This window comes from Pristiophorus japonicus, chromosome 31, assembly GCF_044704955.1.
Source record: "Pristiophorus japonicus isolate sPriJap1 chromosome 31, sPriJap1.hap1, whole genome shotgun sequence".
NCBI classification, from domain to species: Eukaryota; Metazoa; Chordata; class Chondrichthyes; family Pristiophoridae; genus Pristiophorus; species Pristiophorus japonicus.
Genome location: NC_092007.1, coordinates 9,408,130 through 9,426,796, shown reverse-complemented (window position 1 = coordinate 9,426,796; position 18,667 = coordinate 9,408,130). Strand labels below are relative to the sequence as shown.

The 18,667-nt window shown below is 43.4% G+C and overlaps 1 protein-coding gene across 1 annotated transcript in view; it reads left to right on the top strand.

The window, feature by feature from the left end:
• LOC139240438 (doublesex- and mab-3-related transcription factor C2-like) overlaps positions 1-18,667 on the top strand; it is a 60,087-nt gene that overhangs the window by 16,419 nt on the left and 25,001 nt on the right. Inside the window, exons 2-3 of the mRNA XM_070868963.1 lie at positions 9,246-9,503; positions 13,779-13,921. Of these exons, the coding sequence (XP_070725064.1) occupies positions 9,265-9,503; positions 13,779-13,921 (382 nt within the window). The 5' untranslated portion in view covers positions 9,246-9,264. The remainder of the gene's footprint in view (positions 1-9,245; positions 9,504-13,778; positions 13,922-18,667) is intronic.

The window sequence follows — 18,667 nt, the reverse complement described above, 5'->3', positions numbered from 1 at the left end:
TGTAATATACACAGGGGCTGCTATTCTCTAATATACACAGGGACTGCTAGTCTCTATAATATACACAGGGGCTGCTATTCTCTATAATATACACAGGGGCTGCTATTCTCAATAATATACACAGGCTGCTTTTTAAAAAAAATATACACTGGGACTGCTATTCTCTATAATATAGATAAGGGGCTGCTATTCGCCAAAATATAAACAGGGACTGCTATTTTCTATAATATACACAAGGACTACTATTCTCCATACGCTATTCTCGATAATATACACAGGGGCTGCTATTCTCTATAATATACATAGGGGCTGCTATTCTCTACAATATACACAGGGACTGCGATTCTCTATAATATACACAGGGGCTGCTATTCTCTATAATATACACAGGGACTGCTATTCTCTATAATATACACAGGGGCTTCTTACAATATACACAGGGACTGCGATTCTCTATAATATACACAGGGGCTACTATTCTCTATAATATACACAGGGGCTGCTATTCTCTATAATATACAGCGGGGCTTCTATTCTCTATAATATACACAGGGACTGCTATTCTCTATAATATACACAGGGGCACCTATTCTCTATAATATACACAGGTGGTGCTATTCTCTATAATATACACAGTGGCTGCTATTCTCTATAATATACATAGGGGGCGATTCTCTATAATATACACAGGGACTGCTATTCTCTATAATATACACAGGGACTGCTATTCTCTATAATATACACAGGGGCTGCTATTCTCTATAATATACACAGGGGCTGCTATTCTCTATAATATACACAGGGGCTGCTATTCTCTATAATATACACAGGGGCTGCTATTCTCTGTAATATACACAGGGACTGCTATTCTCTATAATACACACAGGGGCTGCTATTCTCTAAATATACACAGGGACTGCTATTCTCTGTAATATACACCGGGACTGCTATTCTCTGTAATATACACAGGGACTGCTATTCTCTGTAATATACACAGGGGTTGCTATTCTCTAAATATACACAGGGACTGCTATTCTCTGTAATATACACAGGGACTGCTATTCTCTGTAATATACACAGTGACTGCAATTCTCTATAATATACACAGGGACTGCTATTCTCTATAATATACACAGGGACTGCAATTCTCTATAATCTACACAGGGGGCTATTCTCGAAAATATACACAGGGACTGCTATTCTCTATAATATACACAGGGACTGCTAGTCTCTATAATATACACAGGGACTGCTATTCTCTATAATATACACAGGGACTGCTAGTCTCTATAATATACACAGGGGGCTTTTCTCGAAAATATACACAGGGACTGCTATTCTCTATAATATACACAGGGACTGCTAGTCTCTATAATATACACAGGGACTGCTATTCTCTATAAAATACACAGGGGGCTATTTTCGAAAATATACACAGGGACTACTATTCTCTATAATATACACAGTGACTACTATTCTCTATAATATACACAGGGACTGCTATTCTCGATAATATACACAGGGACTGCTATTCTCTATAATATACACCGGGGGCTGCTATTCTCTATAATATATACAGTTGCTGCTATTCTCTATAATATACACAGAGGGCTATTCTCTACAATATACAAATGGACTGCTGTTCTCGATAATATACACAGGGGCTGCTATTCTCTATAATATACACAGGGGGCACTATTCTCTATAATATACACAGAGGCTGCTATTCTGTATAATATACACAGGGACTGCTATTCTCTATAATATACACCGGGGGCTGCTATTCTCTATAATATATACAGTTGCTGCTATTCTCTATAATATACACAGGGGGTCTATTCGCTATAACATACACAGGGTCTGCTATTCTCTATAATATACACAGGGGCTGCTATTCTCTATAATATACACAGGGGCTGCTATTCTCTATAATATACACAGGGACTGCTATTCTCTATAATATACACAGGGACTGCTATTCTCTATAATATACACAGGGACTGCTATTCTCTATAATATACACAGGGACTGCTATTCTCTACAATATACACAGGGCTAGCTATTCTCTCTAATATACACAGGGACTGCTATTGTCTATAATATACACAGCGAGTCTATTCTCTATAATATACACAGGGGCTGCTATTCTCTATAATATGCACAGGGACTGCTATTCTCTATAATATACACAGGGACTGCTATTCTCTATAATATACACAGGGACTGCTATTCTCTACAATATACACAGGGCTAGCTATTCTCTCTAATATACACAGGGACTGCTATTGTCTATAATATACACAGCGAGTCTATTCTCTATAATATACACAGGGCCAGCTATTCTCTCTAATATACACAGGGACTGCTATTGTCTATAATATAAACAGGGAGTCTATTCGCTATAATATACACAGGGCCTGCTATTCTCTCTAATATACACAGGGACTGCTATTGTCTATAATATGCACAGGGAGTCTATTCTCTATAATGTACACAGGGACTGCTATTCTCTCTAATATACACAGGGACTGCTATTGTCTATAATATACACAGGGAGTCTATTCTCTATAATATACACAGGGAGTGCTATTCTCTCCAATATACACCGGGCCTGCTATTCTCTATACTATACACAGGGACTGCTATTCTCTATAATATACACAGGGACTGCTATTCTCTATAATATACACAGGTGCTGCTATTCTGTATAATATACACAGGGACTGCTATTCTCGATAATATACACAGGGACTGCTATTCTCTATAATATAGAAAAGGGCTGCTATTCTCTATAATATACACAGGTGCTGCTATTCTCTATAATATACAGGGGGGGTCTATTCCCTATAATATACACAGGACCTGCTATTCTCTATAATATACACAGGGGTTGCTATTCTCTCTAATATACACAGGGACTGCTATTCTCTATAATATACACAGGGGGCACTATTCTCTATAATATTCACGGGGGCTGCTGGTCTCTATAATATACACAGGGTCTGCTATTCTCTATAATATACACAGGGACTGCTATTCTCTATAATATACACAGGGGGCTATTCTCTATAATATACAAATGGACTGCTATTCACTATAATATACACAGGGGGCTATTCTCTATAATATACACGGGGACTGCTATTCTCTATAATATACACAGGGTGCACTATTCTCTATAATACAAACAGGGGCTGCTATTCTCGATAATATGCACAGGGACTGCTATTCTCTATAATATACACCGGGGGCTGCTATTCTCTATAATATACACAGTTGCTGCTATTCTCTTTTATATACACAGAGGGCTATTCTCTATAATATACAAATGGACTGCTTTTCTGTATAATATACACGGGGACTGCGATTCTCTGTAATATGCACAGGGGCTGCTATTCTCTCTAATATACACAGGGACTGCAATTCTCTATAATATACACAGGGGGTCTATTCGCTATAACATACACAGGGGTTGCTATTCGCTATAATATGCACAGAGGCTACTGTTCTCTATAATATACAAATGAACTGCTATTCTTTATAATATACACAGGGCCTGCTATTCTCTATAATATACACAGGGGTTGCTATTCTCGATAAAATACACAGGGACTGCTATTCTCTATAATATACACAGGGGCTCCTATTCTCTATAATATACACAGGGGCTGCTATTCTCTACAATATGCACAGGGGTTGCTATTCTCGATAAAATACACAGGGACTGCTATTCTCTATAATATACACAGGGGCTCCTATTCTCTATAATATACACAGGGACTGCTATTCTCGATAATATACACGGGGTGCTATTCTCTATAATATGCACAGGCTGCTTTTTACAAAAAATATACACAGGGTCTGCTATTCTCTATAATATACATAGGGGGCTGCTATTCGCTATAATATGCACAGGGGCTCCTATTCTCTCTCATATCCACAGGGACTGCTATTCTCTATAATATACACAGGGGGTGCTATTCTCTATAATAAACACAGGCTGCTTTTTACAAAAAATATACACTGGGACTGCTATTCTCTATAATATACATCGGGGGCTGCTTTTCTCTATAATATTCACAGGGGCTTCTATTCTCTATAATATACACAAGGACTGCTATTCTCTGTAATATGCACAGGGGCTGCTATTCTCTATAAGATACATAGGGGGCTGCTTTTCTCTATAATATACACAGGGGCTGCTATTCTCTATAATATACACAGGGGTTGCTATTCTCGATAAAATACACAGGGACTGCTATTCTCTATAATATACACAGGGGCTCCTATTCTCTACAATATGCACAGGGGTTGCTATTCTCGATAAAATATACAGGGACTGCTATTCTCTATAATATACACAGGGGCTCCTATTCTCTATAATATACACAGGGACTGCTATTCTCTATAATATACACAGGCTGCTTTTTACAAAAAATATACACAGGGACTGCTATTCTCTATAATATACATAGGGGTCTGCTTTTCTCTATAATATACACAGGGACTGCTATTCTCTATAATATGCATAGGGACTGCTATTCTCTACAATACAGGGGCTGCTATTCTCTATAATATACACAGGGGCTGCTAATCTCTATAATATACACAGGGGCTTCTATCCTCTATAATTTACACAGGGGCTGCTATTCTCTATAATATACACCGGGGCTTCTATTCTCTGTAATATACACAGGGACTGCTACTCTCTATAATATACACAGGGGCTTCTATTCTCTAAAGTATACACAGGGGTTGCTATTCTGTATAATATATACAGGGATGGCTATTCTCCATAATATACACAGGGGCTGCTATTCTCTATAATATACACAGGGACTGCTATTCTCTATAATATACACAGGAGCTTCTATTCTCTGTAATATACACAGGGACTGCTACTCTCTATAATATACACAGGGGCTTCTATTCTCTATAATATACACAGGGTCTGCTATTCTCTATGATATACACCGGGGCTGTGATTCTCTTTAATATGCACACGGGCTGCTATTCTCTATAATATACACAGGGGGTGCTATTCTCTATAATAAACACAGGCTGCTTTTTACAAAAAATATACACAGGGACTGCTATTCTCTATAATATACATCGGGGGCTGCTTTTCTCTATAATATTCACAGGGGCTTCTATTCTCTATAATATATACAAGGACTGCTATTCTCTGTAATATACACAGGGGCTGCTATTCTCTATAATATACATAGGGGGCTGCTTTTCTCTATAATATACACAGGGGTTGCTATTCTCTGTAATATACACAGGGACTGCTATTCTCTATAATGTACACAGAGGCTGCTATTCTCGATATTATCCACAGGGACTGCTATTCTCTATAATATTCACAGGGGGTGCTATTCTCTATAATATACACAGGGGGTGCTATTCTCTATAATATACACAGGCTGCTTTTTACAAACAATATACACAGGGACTGCTATTCTCTATAATATACATAGGGGTCTGCTTTTCTCTATAATATACACAGGAACTGCTATTCTCTATAATATACATAGGGACTGCTATTCTCTACAATACAGGGACTGCTACTCTCTATAATATACACAGGGGCTTCTATTCTCTATAATATACACAGGGGTTGCTATTCTATATAATACATACAGGGATGGCTATTCTCTATAATATACACAGGGGCTTCTATTCTCTATAATATACACAGGGACTGCTACTCTCTATAATATACACAGGGGCTTCTATTCTCTATAATATACACAGGGTCTGCTATTCTCTACAATATACACAGGGGCTGTGATTCTCTTTAATATACACACGGGCTGCTATTCTGTGTAATATGCACAGGGACTGCTATTCTCGATAATATACACAGGGGCTGCTATTCTCTATAATATACATAGGGATTGCTATTCTCTATAATATACACAGGGACTGCGATTCTCTATAACATACACAGTGGCTGCTATTCTCTATAATATACATAGGGGGTCTATTCGCTATAATATACACAGGGGCTGCTATGCTCTATAATATACACAGGGACTGCTATTCTCTATAATATACACAGGGGTTGCTATTCTCTATAATATACACAGGGGTTGCTATTCTCTATAATATCCACAGGGAATGCTATTCTCTATAATATACACAGCGGGTGCTATTCTCTATAATATACACAGGCTGTTTTTTATAAAAAATATACACAGGGTCTGCTATTGTCTATTATATACATAGGGGGCTGCTATTTGCTATAATATACACAGGGACTGCTATTCTCTATAATATACACAGGGGCTTCTATTCTCTATAATATACACAGGGGTTGCTATTCTCTATAATATACACAGGGGCTGCTATTCTCTAAAATAGTTCTCTATAATATACACAGGCTGCTTTTTACAAAAAATATACACAGGTCGGCTATTCTCTATAATATACATAGGGGGCTGCTATTTTGTATAATATACACAGGGGCTGCTATTCTCTATAATATATGGGGGCTGCTATTCTCTATAATATACACAGGGGCTTCTATCCTCTATAATATACACAGGGGCTGCTATTCTCTATAATATACACAAGGGCTTCTATTCTCTATAATATGCACAGGGATTGCTATTCTGTATAATATACACAGGGGCTGCTATTCTCAAAAATATACACAGGCTGCTTTAAAAAAAAATATGCACAGGGACTGCTATTCTTTATAATATACATAGGGGGCTGCTATTCTCTATAATATACAAAGAGGCTGCTATTCTCTATAATATACACCGGGGCTGTGATTCTCTTTAATATACACACGGGCTGCTATTCTGTATAATATACACAGGGACTGCTATTCTCTATAATATACACAGGGACTGCGATTCTCTATAACATACAGAGTGGCTGCTATTCTCTATAATATACACAGGGGGTCTATTCGCTATAATTTACACAGGGGCTGCTATTCTCTATAATATACACAGGGGTTGTTATTCTCTATAATATACACAGGGCCTGCTAATCTCTGTAATATACACAGGCGACCAAAGCCTGCACTTGCACGCTGTAGGCGCTGTTCGACTTTGTCATCGATGTCTGACCTTGTTGACAATAGGTTGCCAAGGTGTGGAAAATGATCCACGTTGTCCAAAATCTCATCATGGATCTTGATAATCGAGGGCCAGTACTCTGTGAAGGGGGCAGGTTGCTGGAGAACCTTTGTCTTACCGCTGTTTAGTGTAAGGCCCATACTCTCGTACACTTCGGTGAAGGTGTTGACGAGGGTTTGGAGTTCGACCTCCGACTGTGTGCAGACGCAAGCGTCGTCTGCATACTGTAATTCAATGACAGAGAATGGGATGACCTTGGATCTGGACTGGAAGCTACGGAGGTTGAACAGATTCCCGTTTGTTCTGTAGATTAGATCCACTCCAGCGGGGAGCTTATAGAGCCAGGCCGTTCCTGGGGCGATGTCAGGAAACACTTCTTCACACAAAGAGCAGCGGGAATCTGGAACTCTCTCCCCCAAAAAGCTGTTGAGGTCGGGGCTCAGTTGGAGCTTTCAAAACTGAGATCAATAGATTTGTGTTGGGTAAGGATGTTAAGTGATACGGAACCACAACAACTAGATGGGGTTCAGATACATATCACCCACGATCTAATTGAATGACGGAACAGGCTCGAGGGGCAGAATGGGCCTCCTCCTGTTCCTGTGCAACAGGCTCGAGGGGCTGAATGGACCTGCTCCTGTTCCTGTGTAACAGGCTCGAGGGGCTGAATGGACCTGCTCCTGTTCCTGTGTAACAGGCTCGAGGGGCTGAACGGGCCTCCTCCTGTTCCTGTGTAACAGGCTCGAGGGGCTGAATGAGCCTCCTCCTGTTCCTGTGTAACAGGCTCGAGGGGCTGAATGGGCCTCCTCCTGTTGCTGTGTAACAGGCTCGAGGGGTTGAATGGGCCTCCTCCTGTTCCTGTGTAACAGGCTCGAGGGGCTGAATGGGCCTCCTCCTGTTCCTGTGTAACAGGCTCGAGGTGCTGAATGGGCCTCTTCCTGTTCCTGTGTAACAGGCTCGAGGTGCTGAACAGGCCTCCTCCTGTTCCTGTGTAACAGGCTCGAGGGGCTGAATGAGCCTCCTCCTGTTCCTGTGTAACAGGCTCGAGGTGCTGAATAGGCCTCTTCCTGTTCCTGTGTAACAGGCTCGAGGTGCTGAATGGGCCTCCTCCTGTTCCTGTGTAACAGGCTCGAGGGGCTGAATGGGCCTCCTCCTGTTCCTGTGTAACAGGCTCGAGGGGCTGAATGGGCCTCCTCCTGTTGCTCTGTTTTAAGATCAGTCTGGTTATTACGATCATGGCTGATCTGATCATGGACTCAGGTCCACTTCCCATTATTTAAATGGAGAAAGATTGCAAAGTGCTGCAATACAGCAGGACCTGGGGGTACTTGTGCATGAAACACAAAAAGATAGTATGCAGGTACAGCAAGTGATCAGGAAGGCCAATGGAATCTTGGCCTTTATTGCAAAGGGGATGGAGTATAAAAGCAGGGAAGTCTTGCTACAGTTATACAGGGTATTGGTGAGGCCACACCTGGAGTACTGCGTGCAGTTTTGGTTTCCATATTTACAAAAAGATATACTTGCTTTGGAGGCAGTTCAGAGAAGGTTCACTCGGTTGATTCCGGGGATGAGGGGGTTGACTTATGAGGAAAGGTTGAGGAGGTTGGGCCTCTACTCATTGGAATTCAGAAGAATCAGAGGTAATCTTATCGTATAAGATTATGAGGGGGCTTGACAAGGTGGATGCAGAGAGGATGTTCCCACTGATGGGGGAGACTAGAACTAGGGGGCATGGTCTTAGAATAAGGGGCCGCCCATTTAAAACTGAGATGAGGAGGAATTTCTTCTCTCAGAGGGTTGTAAATCTGTGGAATTCTCTGCCTCAGAGAGCTGTGGAGGCTGGGTCATTGAATATATTTAAGACAGCGATAGACAGTTTCTTAACCGATAAGGGGGCAGGCAGGGAAGTGGAGCTGAGTCCATGATCGGATCAGCCATGATCGTATTAAATGGCGGAGCAGGCTCGAGGGGCCGAATGGCCGACTCCTGCTCCTATTTCTTATGGTTCGCGGTTCTGGAGTTAACGAGTTTTGGGAAGTGAAGGGTTCAGGAATTTTGCCAAGTGAAAGTGTAATCGGGACCGATTGCGGAGACTGAGCGGGTGTGGTGCGCAGCCCTTTCCTCTAACTCTCCTCCGTTATTCCACAGGTACTGGTCAGCAGGCAAAATGGAGGCCGACAGCCGAGCCTGCGCCTTTTACCCAGAATCCGCTGCAAGAGGGGATGAATTAAGACTTGTGGGTAAACTGGCCTCTCCCCTCCCTTCAGGTATGGCGTACCGGATGGTGACCGCACGCTCTCCGACTTGCGCCCGGTGTCGCAACCACGGCATCAGCGTGCCCTTAAAGGGCCACAAGAAGACGTGCCAGTGGCAGACATGTCAGTGTGACAAATGCATCCTCATCCTGTGAGTAACTCACAAGGCCATTGAACAAAAAGCAAACCACAGCACTGCACTTCATCCGAATTGAAAAGCAGAGAAGTGATGTTAAACTTGTATCGCACCCTGGTTACACCACACTTGGAGCACCGTGCACAGTTCTGTCTCCATATACCTGGGTTAGCCCACACTTGGAGCACCGTGCACAGTTCTGGTCTCCATATACCTGGGTTAGACCACACTTGGAGCACCGTGCACAGTTCTGGTCTCCATATACCTGGGTTAGACCACACTTGGAGCACTGTGTACAGTTCTGTCTCCATATACCTGGGTTACACCACACTTGGAGCACCGTGCACAGTTCTGTCTCCATATACCTGGGTTAGCCCACACTTGGAGCACTGTACACAGTTCTGGTCTCCATATACCTGGGTTAGACCACACTTGGAGCACCGTGCACAGTTCTGTCTCCATATACCTGGGTTAGGCCACACTTGGAGCACTGTGCACAGTTCTGGTCTCCATATACCTGGGTTAGGCCACACTTGGAGCACTGTGCACAGTTCTGGTCTCCATATACCGGGGTTAGACCACACTTGGAGCATTGTGCACAGTTCTGGTCTCCATATACCTGGGTTAGATCACACTTGGAGCACATGCACAGTTCTGGTCTCCATATACCTGGGTTAGATCACACTTGGAGCACTGTGCACAGTTCTGTCTCCATATACCTGGGTTAGACCACACTTGGAGCACTGTGCACAGTTCTGGTCTCCATATACCTGGGTTAGACCACACTTGGAGCACTGTGCACAGTTCTGGTCTCCATATACCTTGGTTAGACCACACGATGCACTGTGCACAGAACTGAGAGGATATACTTATCAGGAAAAGCGGAACAGGCAGGGGGATCTTTTCTCTAGAAATGAGAAGGCTGAGGTGTGACCTGAAAAGCTCATTGAAATTATGGGATCTATTACGTCCAACTGACAGCACCTCCGACAGTGCGGTGCTCCCTCAGTACTGCCCCTCCGACAGTGCAGTGTGGCGCTCCCTCAATACTGCTCCTCCGACAGTGCAGTGCGGCGCTCCCTCAGTACTGCCCCTCCGACAGTGCAGTGCGGCGCTCCCTCAGTACTGCCCCTCCAACAGTGCGGCGCTCCCTCAGTGCTGCCACTCCGAAAGTGCGGCGCTCCCTCAGTACTGCCCCCCGACAGTGCGGCGCTCCCTCAGTACTGCCCCTCCGACAGTGCAGCACTCCCTCAGTACCGCCCCTCCGACAGTGCGCCGCTCCCTCAGTTGGGAGTGTTTGATGGGGACAGTGTAGAGGGAGCTTTACTCTAACCCCGTGCTGTACCTACCCTGGGAGTGTTTGATGGGACAGTGCAGAGGGAGTTTTACTCTATATCTAACCCGTGCTGTACTTGCCCTGGGAGTGTTTGTTGGGACAATGTAGAGGGAGCTTTACTCTGTAGCTAATCCTGTGATGTACCTGTACCTGCCCTGGGAGTGTTTGATGGGACTATGTAGAAATATAGAAAATAGGTGCAGGAGTAGGCCATTCGGTCCTTCGAGCCTGCACCACCATCCAATAAGATCATGGCTGATCATTCACCTCAGTACCCCTTTCCTACTTTCCATACCCCTTGATCCCTTTATCCGGGCCATATTTAACTCCCTCTTGCATATATCCAATGAACTGGCATCAACAACTCTCTGCGGTAGGGAATTCCACAGGTTAACAACTCTCTGAATGAAGAAGTTTCTCCTCATCTCAGTCCTAAATGGCTTACCCCTTATCCTTAGACTATGTCCCCTGGTTCTGGACTTCCCCAATATCGGGAACATTCTTCCTGCATCTAGCCTATCCAGTCCAGTCAGAATTTTATATGTTTCTATGGGATCCCCTCTCATCCTTCTAAACTCCAGTGAATACAGGCCCAGTCGATCCAGTCTCTCCTCATATGTCAGTCCAGCCATCCCAGGCATCAGTCTGGTGAACCTTCGCTGCACTCCCTCAATAGCAAGAACGTCCTTCCTCAGATTAGGAGACCAAAACTGCACACAATATTCCAGGTGAGGCCTCACCAAGGCCCTGTACAACTGCAATAAGACCTCCCTGCTCCGATACTCAAATCCCCTTGCTATGAAGGCCAACATACCATTTGCCTTCTTCACCGTCTGCTGTACCTGCATACCAACTTTCAATGACTGATGTACCATGACACCCAGGTCTCGTTGCACCTCCCCTTTTTCTAACCTGCCGCCATTTCAGATAATATTCTGTCTTCCTGTTTTTGCCATCAAAGTGGATAACCTCACATTTATCCACATTATACTGCATCTGCCATGCGTTTGCCCACTCACCTAACCTGTCCAGGTCACCCTGCAGCCTCTTAGCATCCTCCTCACAGCTCACACCGCCACCCAGCTTAGTGTCATCTGCAAACTTGGAGATATTACACTCAATTCCTTCATCTAAATCATTGCTGTATATTGTAAATAGCTGGGGTCCCAGCACTGAGCCCTGCGGCACCCCACTAGTCACTGCCTGCCATTCTGACAAGGACCCGTTTATCCCGACTCTCTGCTTCCTGTCTGCCAACCAGTTCTCCATCCACGTCAGTACATTACCCCCAATACAATGTGCTTTAATTTTGCACACCAATCTCTTGTGTGGGACCTTGTCAAAAGCCTTTTGAAAATCCAGATACACCACATCCACTGGTTCTCCCTTGTCCACTCTACCAGTTACATCCTCAAAAAATTCTAGAAGATTTGTCAAGCATGATTTCCCTTTCATAAATCCGTGCTGACTTGGACCAATCCTGTCACTGCTATCCAAATGCGCTGCAATTTCATCTTTAATAATTGATTCCAACATTTTCCCCACTACTGATGTCAGGCTAACCGGTCTATAATTACCTGTTTTCTCTCTCCCTCCTTTCTTAAAAAATGGTGTTACATTAGCTACCCTCCAGTCCATAGGAACTGATCTCGAGTCGATGGACTGTTGGAAAATGATCACCAATGCATCCACTATTTCTAGGGCACTACCTGAAGTACTCTGGGATGCAGACCATCAGGTCCCAGGGATTTATCGGTCTTCAATCCCATCAATTTCCCAAACACAATTTCCCGCCGAATAAGGATTTCCTTCAGTTCCTCCTTCTCACGAGACCCTCGGTCCCCTAGTATTCCCGAACGGTTATTTGTGTCTGCCTTCGTGAAGACAGAACCAAAGTATTTGTTTAACTGGTCCGCCATTTCTTTGTTCCCCATTATAAATTCACCTGAATCTAACTGCAAGGGACCTATGTTTGTCTTCACTAATCACCAGAGGGTGCTTTACTCTGTATGTAACCCCGTACTGTACCTGCCCTGGGAGTGTCTGATGGGACAATGCAGAGGGAGCTTTACTCTGTATCTAACCCCGTGCTGTACCTGTACCTACCCTGGGAGTGTATGATGGGACAGTGTAGAGGGAGCTTTACTCTGTATCTAACCCTGTGCTGTACCTGTACCTGCCCTGGGAGTGTTTGATGGGACTGTGTAGAGGGAGCTTTACTCTGTATCTAACCCTGTGCTGTACCTGTAACTGCCCTGGGAGTGTTTGATGGGACAGTGTAGAGGGAGATTTACTCTGTATCTAACCCCGTACTGTACCTGTACCTGCCCTGGGAGTGTTTGCTGGGACAGTGTAGAGGGAGCTTCACTCTGTATCTAACCCCGTGTTGTACCTGCCCTGGGAGTGTTTGATGGGACAGTGTAGAGGGAGCTTTACTCTGTATCTAACCCCGTGCTGTACCTGTACCTGCCCTGGGAGTGTTTGATGGGACAGTTTAGAGGGAGCTTCACTCTGTATCTAACCCCATGCTGTACCTGCCCTGGGAGTGTTTGATGGGACAGTGTAGAGGGAGCTTTACTCTGTATCTAACCCCGTGCTGTACCTGTACCTGCCCTGGGAGTGTTTGATGGGACAGTGTAGAGGAAGCTTTACTCTGTATCTAGTATCTAACCCCGTACTCAACCTCACTGGTAGTGGTGGATAAGAATATAAGTATTATGAAGAGCCAGAAAAGGCCAATATCGCCGTCCCTCATTGGTAGGTCGGTCCAACGTTCCCATCTTCGCTCCGGATGCTGACGCCCAGCGAGGTTCCGACAGTCTCATTTCCGACTCGGCTACTGTAAGCGCGTGATAGGGATGTGAAGCCCCGTGCAGCGGGATCCCTCGGTTGACTGTGCCCCGTCAGATGGCGGGAGTTGTACTGACCCTGCTGTCCCTTTGATTGCCCCCGAGGGAGCGCCGCCGTGTCATGGCAGCTCAAGTGGCTCTGCGGCGACAGCAGGAGGCGGAGCTGAAGAAGCGGCTGGCCAGGGGCATGATGAAGTTCGGCGAGGCGGCAGGGAGGAAACTGGGAGGGGCCGTATGCCCGCCACTCGGTAAGTTATTGCCCTTACTGTGGGCTATTATCGAGTATTGTTGTATATTGACATCGCCCCAATGTGGGGTATTATCGAGTATTGTCGTATATCTCCACCGCCCCTATGTGGGGTATTATTGAGTATTGTCGTATATCCCCATTACCCCTATGTGAGGTATTATCGAGTATTGTTGCATGTTGACATCGCCCCTATGTGGGGTATTATCGAGTATTGTCGTATATTCCCATTGCCCCTTTGTGGGGTATTATCGAGTATTGTCGTATATCTCTATCGCCCCTATGTGGGGTATTATCGAGTATTGTCGTATATCTCCATTACCCCCATGTGAGGTATTATCGAGTATTGTCGTATATCTCCATTACCCCTATGTGGGGTATTATCGAGTATTGTGAAACATTGACATCGCCCCTATGTGTGGTATTATCGAATATTGTCGTATATCTCCATTACCCCTATGTGAGGTATTATCGAGTATTGTTGCATGTTGACATCGCCCCTATGTGGGGTATTATCGAGTATTGTCGTATATTCCCATTGCCCCTTTGTGGGGTATTATCGAGTATTGTCGTATATCTCTATCGCCCCTATGTGGGGTATTATCGAGTATTGTCGTATATCTCCATTACCCCCATGTGAGGTATTATCGAGTATTGTCGTATATCTCCATTACCCCTATGTGGGGTATTATCGAGTATTGTGAAACATTGACATCGCCCCTATGTGTGGTATTATCGAATATTGTCGTATATCTCCATTACCCCTATGTTGAGTATTATCGAGTATTGTCGTATATCTCTATCGCCCCTCTGTGGGGTATTATCGAGTATTGTCATATATCTCCATTACCCCTATGTTGAGTATTATCGAGTATTGTCGTATATCCCCATTGCCCCGATGTTGAGTATTATCGAATATTGTCGTATATCTCCATTGCCCCTAGGTGGGGTATTATCGAGTATTATAGTATATCTCCATTGCCCCTATGTTGGGTATTATCGAGTATTGTCGTAAATCTCCATTGCCCGTATGTGAGGTATTATTGAGTATTGTCGTATATCTCCATTACCCCTATGTGGGGTATTATCGGGTATTGTCGTATATACCCATTGCCCCTATGTTGGGTATTATCGAATATTGTCGCATATCTCCATTGCCCCTATTTGGGATATTATCGAGTATTGTCATATATAACCATTGCCCCAATGTGAAGTATTATTGAGTATTGTCGTATATCCCCATTACCCCTATGTGGGGTATTATCGGGTATTGTCGTGTATACCCATTGCCCCTATGTGGGGTATTATCGAGTATTGTCGTATATGTCCATTACCCCTATGTGGGGTATTATCGAGTATTGTCATATATCTCTATCGCCCCATGTGGGGTATTATCGAGTATTGTCGTAGATCTCTATCGCCCTAATGTGGGGTATTATCGAGTATTGTCGTATATCCCCATTACCCCTATGTGGGGTATTATCGAGTATTGTTATATATTGACATCGCCCCTATGTGGGGTATTATCGAGTATTGTCATATATCTCCATTACCCCTATGTTGAGTATTATCGAGTATTGTCGTATATCTCTATCGACCCTATGTTGAGTATTATCGAGTATTGTCGTATATCTCTATCGCCCCTCTGTGGGGTATTATCTCGTATTGTCGTATATCTCCATTACCCCTATGTTGAGAATTATCGAGTATTGTCGTATATCCCTATTGCCCCGATGTTGAGTATGATCGAATATTGTCGTATATCTCCATTGCCCCTATGTGGGGTATTATCGAGTATTATAGTATATCTCCATTGCCCCTATGTTGGGTATTATCGAGTATTGTCGTAAATCTCCATTGCCCGTATGTGAGGTATTATTGAGTATTGTCGTATATCTCCATTACCCCGATGTGGGGTATTAACGGGTATTGTCATATATCTCCATTGCACCTATGTGGGGTATTATCGAGTATTGTCGTATATCTCCATTACCCCTATGTGGGGTATTATCGAGTATTGTCGTATATACCCATTGCTCCTATGTGGGGTATTATCGAGTATTGTCGTATATCTCCATCGCCCCTATGTGGGGTATTATCGAGTATTGTCGTATATCCCCATTCCCCCTATGTGGGGTATTATCGAGTATTGTCATATATCTCCATTGCTCCTATGTGGGGTATTATCGAGTATTGTCGGAAATCTCCATTGCCCCTATGTGGTGTATTATCGAGCATTGTTGTATATTGACATCGCCCCTATGTGGGGTATTATCGAGTATTGTCGTAAATCACCATTGCCCCTATGTGAGATATTATTGAGTATTGTCGTTTCTCTCCATTACCCCTATGTGGGATATTATCGGGTATTGTCATATATCCCCATTGCCCCTATGTTGAGTATTATCGAATATTGTCGTATATCTCCATTACCCCTATGTGGGGTATTGTCGAGTATTGTCGTATATCTCCATTGCCCCTATGTTGGGTATTATCGAGTATTGTCGTAAATCTCCATTGCCCCTATGTTGGGTATTATCGAGTATTGTCGTATATCTCCATTGCCCCGATGTGGGGTATTATCGAGTATTGTCGTATATCTCCATTACCCCGATGTGGGGTATTATCGGGTATTGCCGTATATCCCCATTGCCCCTATGTTGAGTATTATCGAGTATTGTCGTATATCTCCATTACCCCTCTGTGAGATATTATTGAGTATTGTCGTATATCTCCATTACCCCTATGTGGGGTATTATCGGGTATTGTTGTATATACCCATTGCCGCGATGTTGGGTATTATCGAGTATTGTCTTATATCTCCATTGCCCCTATGTGGGCTATTATCGAATCTTGTTGTATATTGACATCGCCCCTATGTGGGGTATTATCGAGTATTGTCGTATATCTCTATCGCCCCTATGTGGGGTATTATCGAGTATTGTTGTATATCTCTATCGCCCCTATGTGAAGTATTATCGAGTATTGTCGTATATCTCCATTACCCCTATGTTGTGTATTATCGAGTATTGTCGTAAATCTCCATTGCCCCTATGTGAGGTATTATCGAGTATTGTCGTATATCTTCATTACCCCTATGTGGGGTATTATCGGGTATTGTCGTATATACCCATTGCCCCTATGTTGGGTATTATCGAGTATTGTCGTATATCTCCATTGCCCCTATGTGGGGTATTATCGAGTATTGTCGTATATCCCCATTCCCCCAATGTGGGGTATTATCGAGTATTGCCGTATATCCCCATTACCCCTATGTGGGGTATTATCGAGTATTGTCATATATCTTCATTGCTCCTATGTGGGGTATTATCGAGTATTGTCGTATATCTCTATCGCCCCTATGTGGGGTATTATCGAGTATTGTCGTCTATCTCCATTACCCCTATGTTGAGAATTATCGAGTATTGTCGTATATCTCTATCGCCCCTATGTGGGGTATTATCGAGTATTGTCGTATATCTCCATCACCCCGATGTGGGGTATTATCGAGTATTGTCGTATATCTCTATCGCCCCTATGTGAAGTATTATCGAGTATTGTCGTATATCTCTATCGCCCCTATGTGAAGTATTATCGAGTATTGTCGTATATCTCCATCACCCCGATGTGGGGTATTATCGAGTATTGTCGTATATCTCTATCGCCCCTATGTGAAGTATTATCGAGTATTGTCGTATATCTCTATCGCCCCTATGTGAAGTATTATCGAGTATTGTCGTATATCTCCATTACCCCTATGTTGGGTATTGTCGAGTATTGTCGTAAATCTCCATTGCCCCTATGTGAGGTATTATCGAGTATTGTCGTATATCTCCATTACCCCTATGTGGGGTATTATCGGGTTATGTCGTATATCCCCATTGCCCCTATGTTGAGTATTATCGAGTATTGTCATATATCTCCATTGCCCCTATGTGGGGTATTATTGAGTATTGTCGTCTATCCCCATTGCCCCTATGTTGAGTATTATCGAGTATTGTCATATATCTCCATTGCCCCTATGTGGGGTATTATCGAGTATTGCCGTATATCCCCATTACCCCTATGTGGGGTATTATTGAGTATTGTCATATATCTCCATTGCACCTATGTGGGGTATTATCGAATATTGTCGTATATCCCCATTCCCCCTATGTGGGGTATTATCGAGTATTGTCATATATCTCCATTGCTCCTATGTGGGGTATTATCGAGTATTGCCGTATATCCCCATTACCCCTATGTGGGGTATTATCGAGTATTGTCATATATCCCCATTCCCCCTATGTGGGGTATTATCGAGTATTGTCATATATCTCCATTGCTCCTATGTGGGGTATTATCGAGTATTGTCGGAAATCTCCATTGCCCCTATGTGGGGTATTATTGAGTATTGTCGTATATCCCCATTGCCCCTATGTGGGGTATTATCGAGTATTGTCGTATATCTCCATTACCCCTATGTGGGGTATTATCGGGTATTGTCGTATATCCCCATTGCCCCTATATTGAGTATTATCGAGTATTGTCGTATATCTCCATTACCCCTATGTGGGGTATTATCGAGTATTGTCGTATATCTCCATTGCCCCTATGTTGGTATTATCGAGTATTGTCGTAAATCTCCATTGCCCCTATGTTGAGTATTATCGAGTATTGTCGTATATCTCCATTACCCCTATGTGAGATATTATTGAATATTGTTGTATATCTCCATTACCCCTATGTGGGGTATTATCGGGTATTG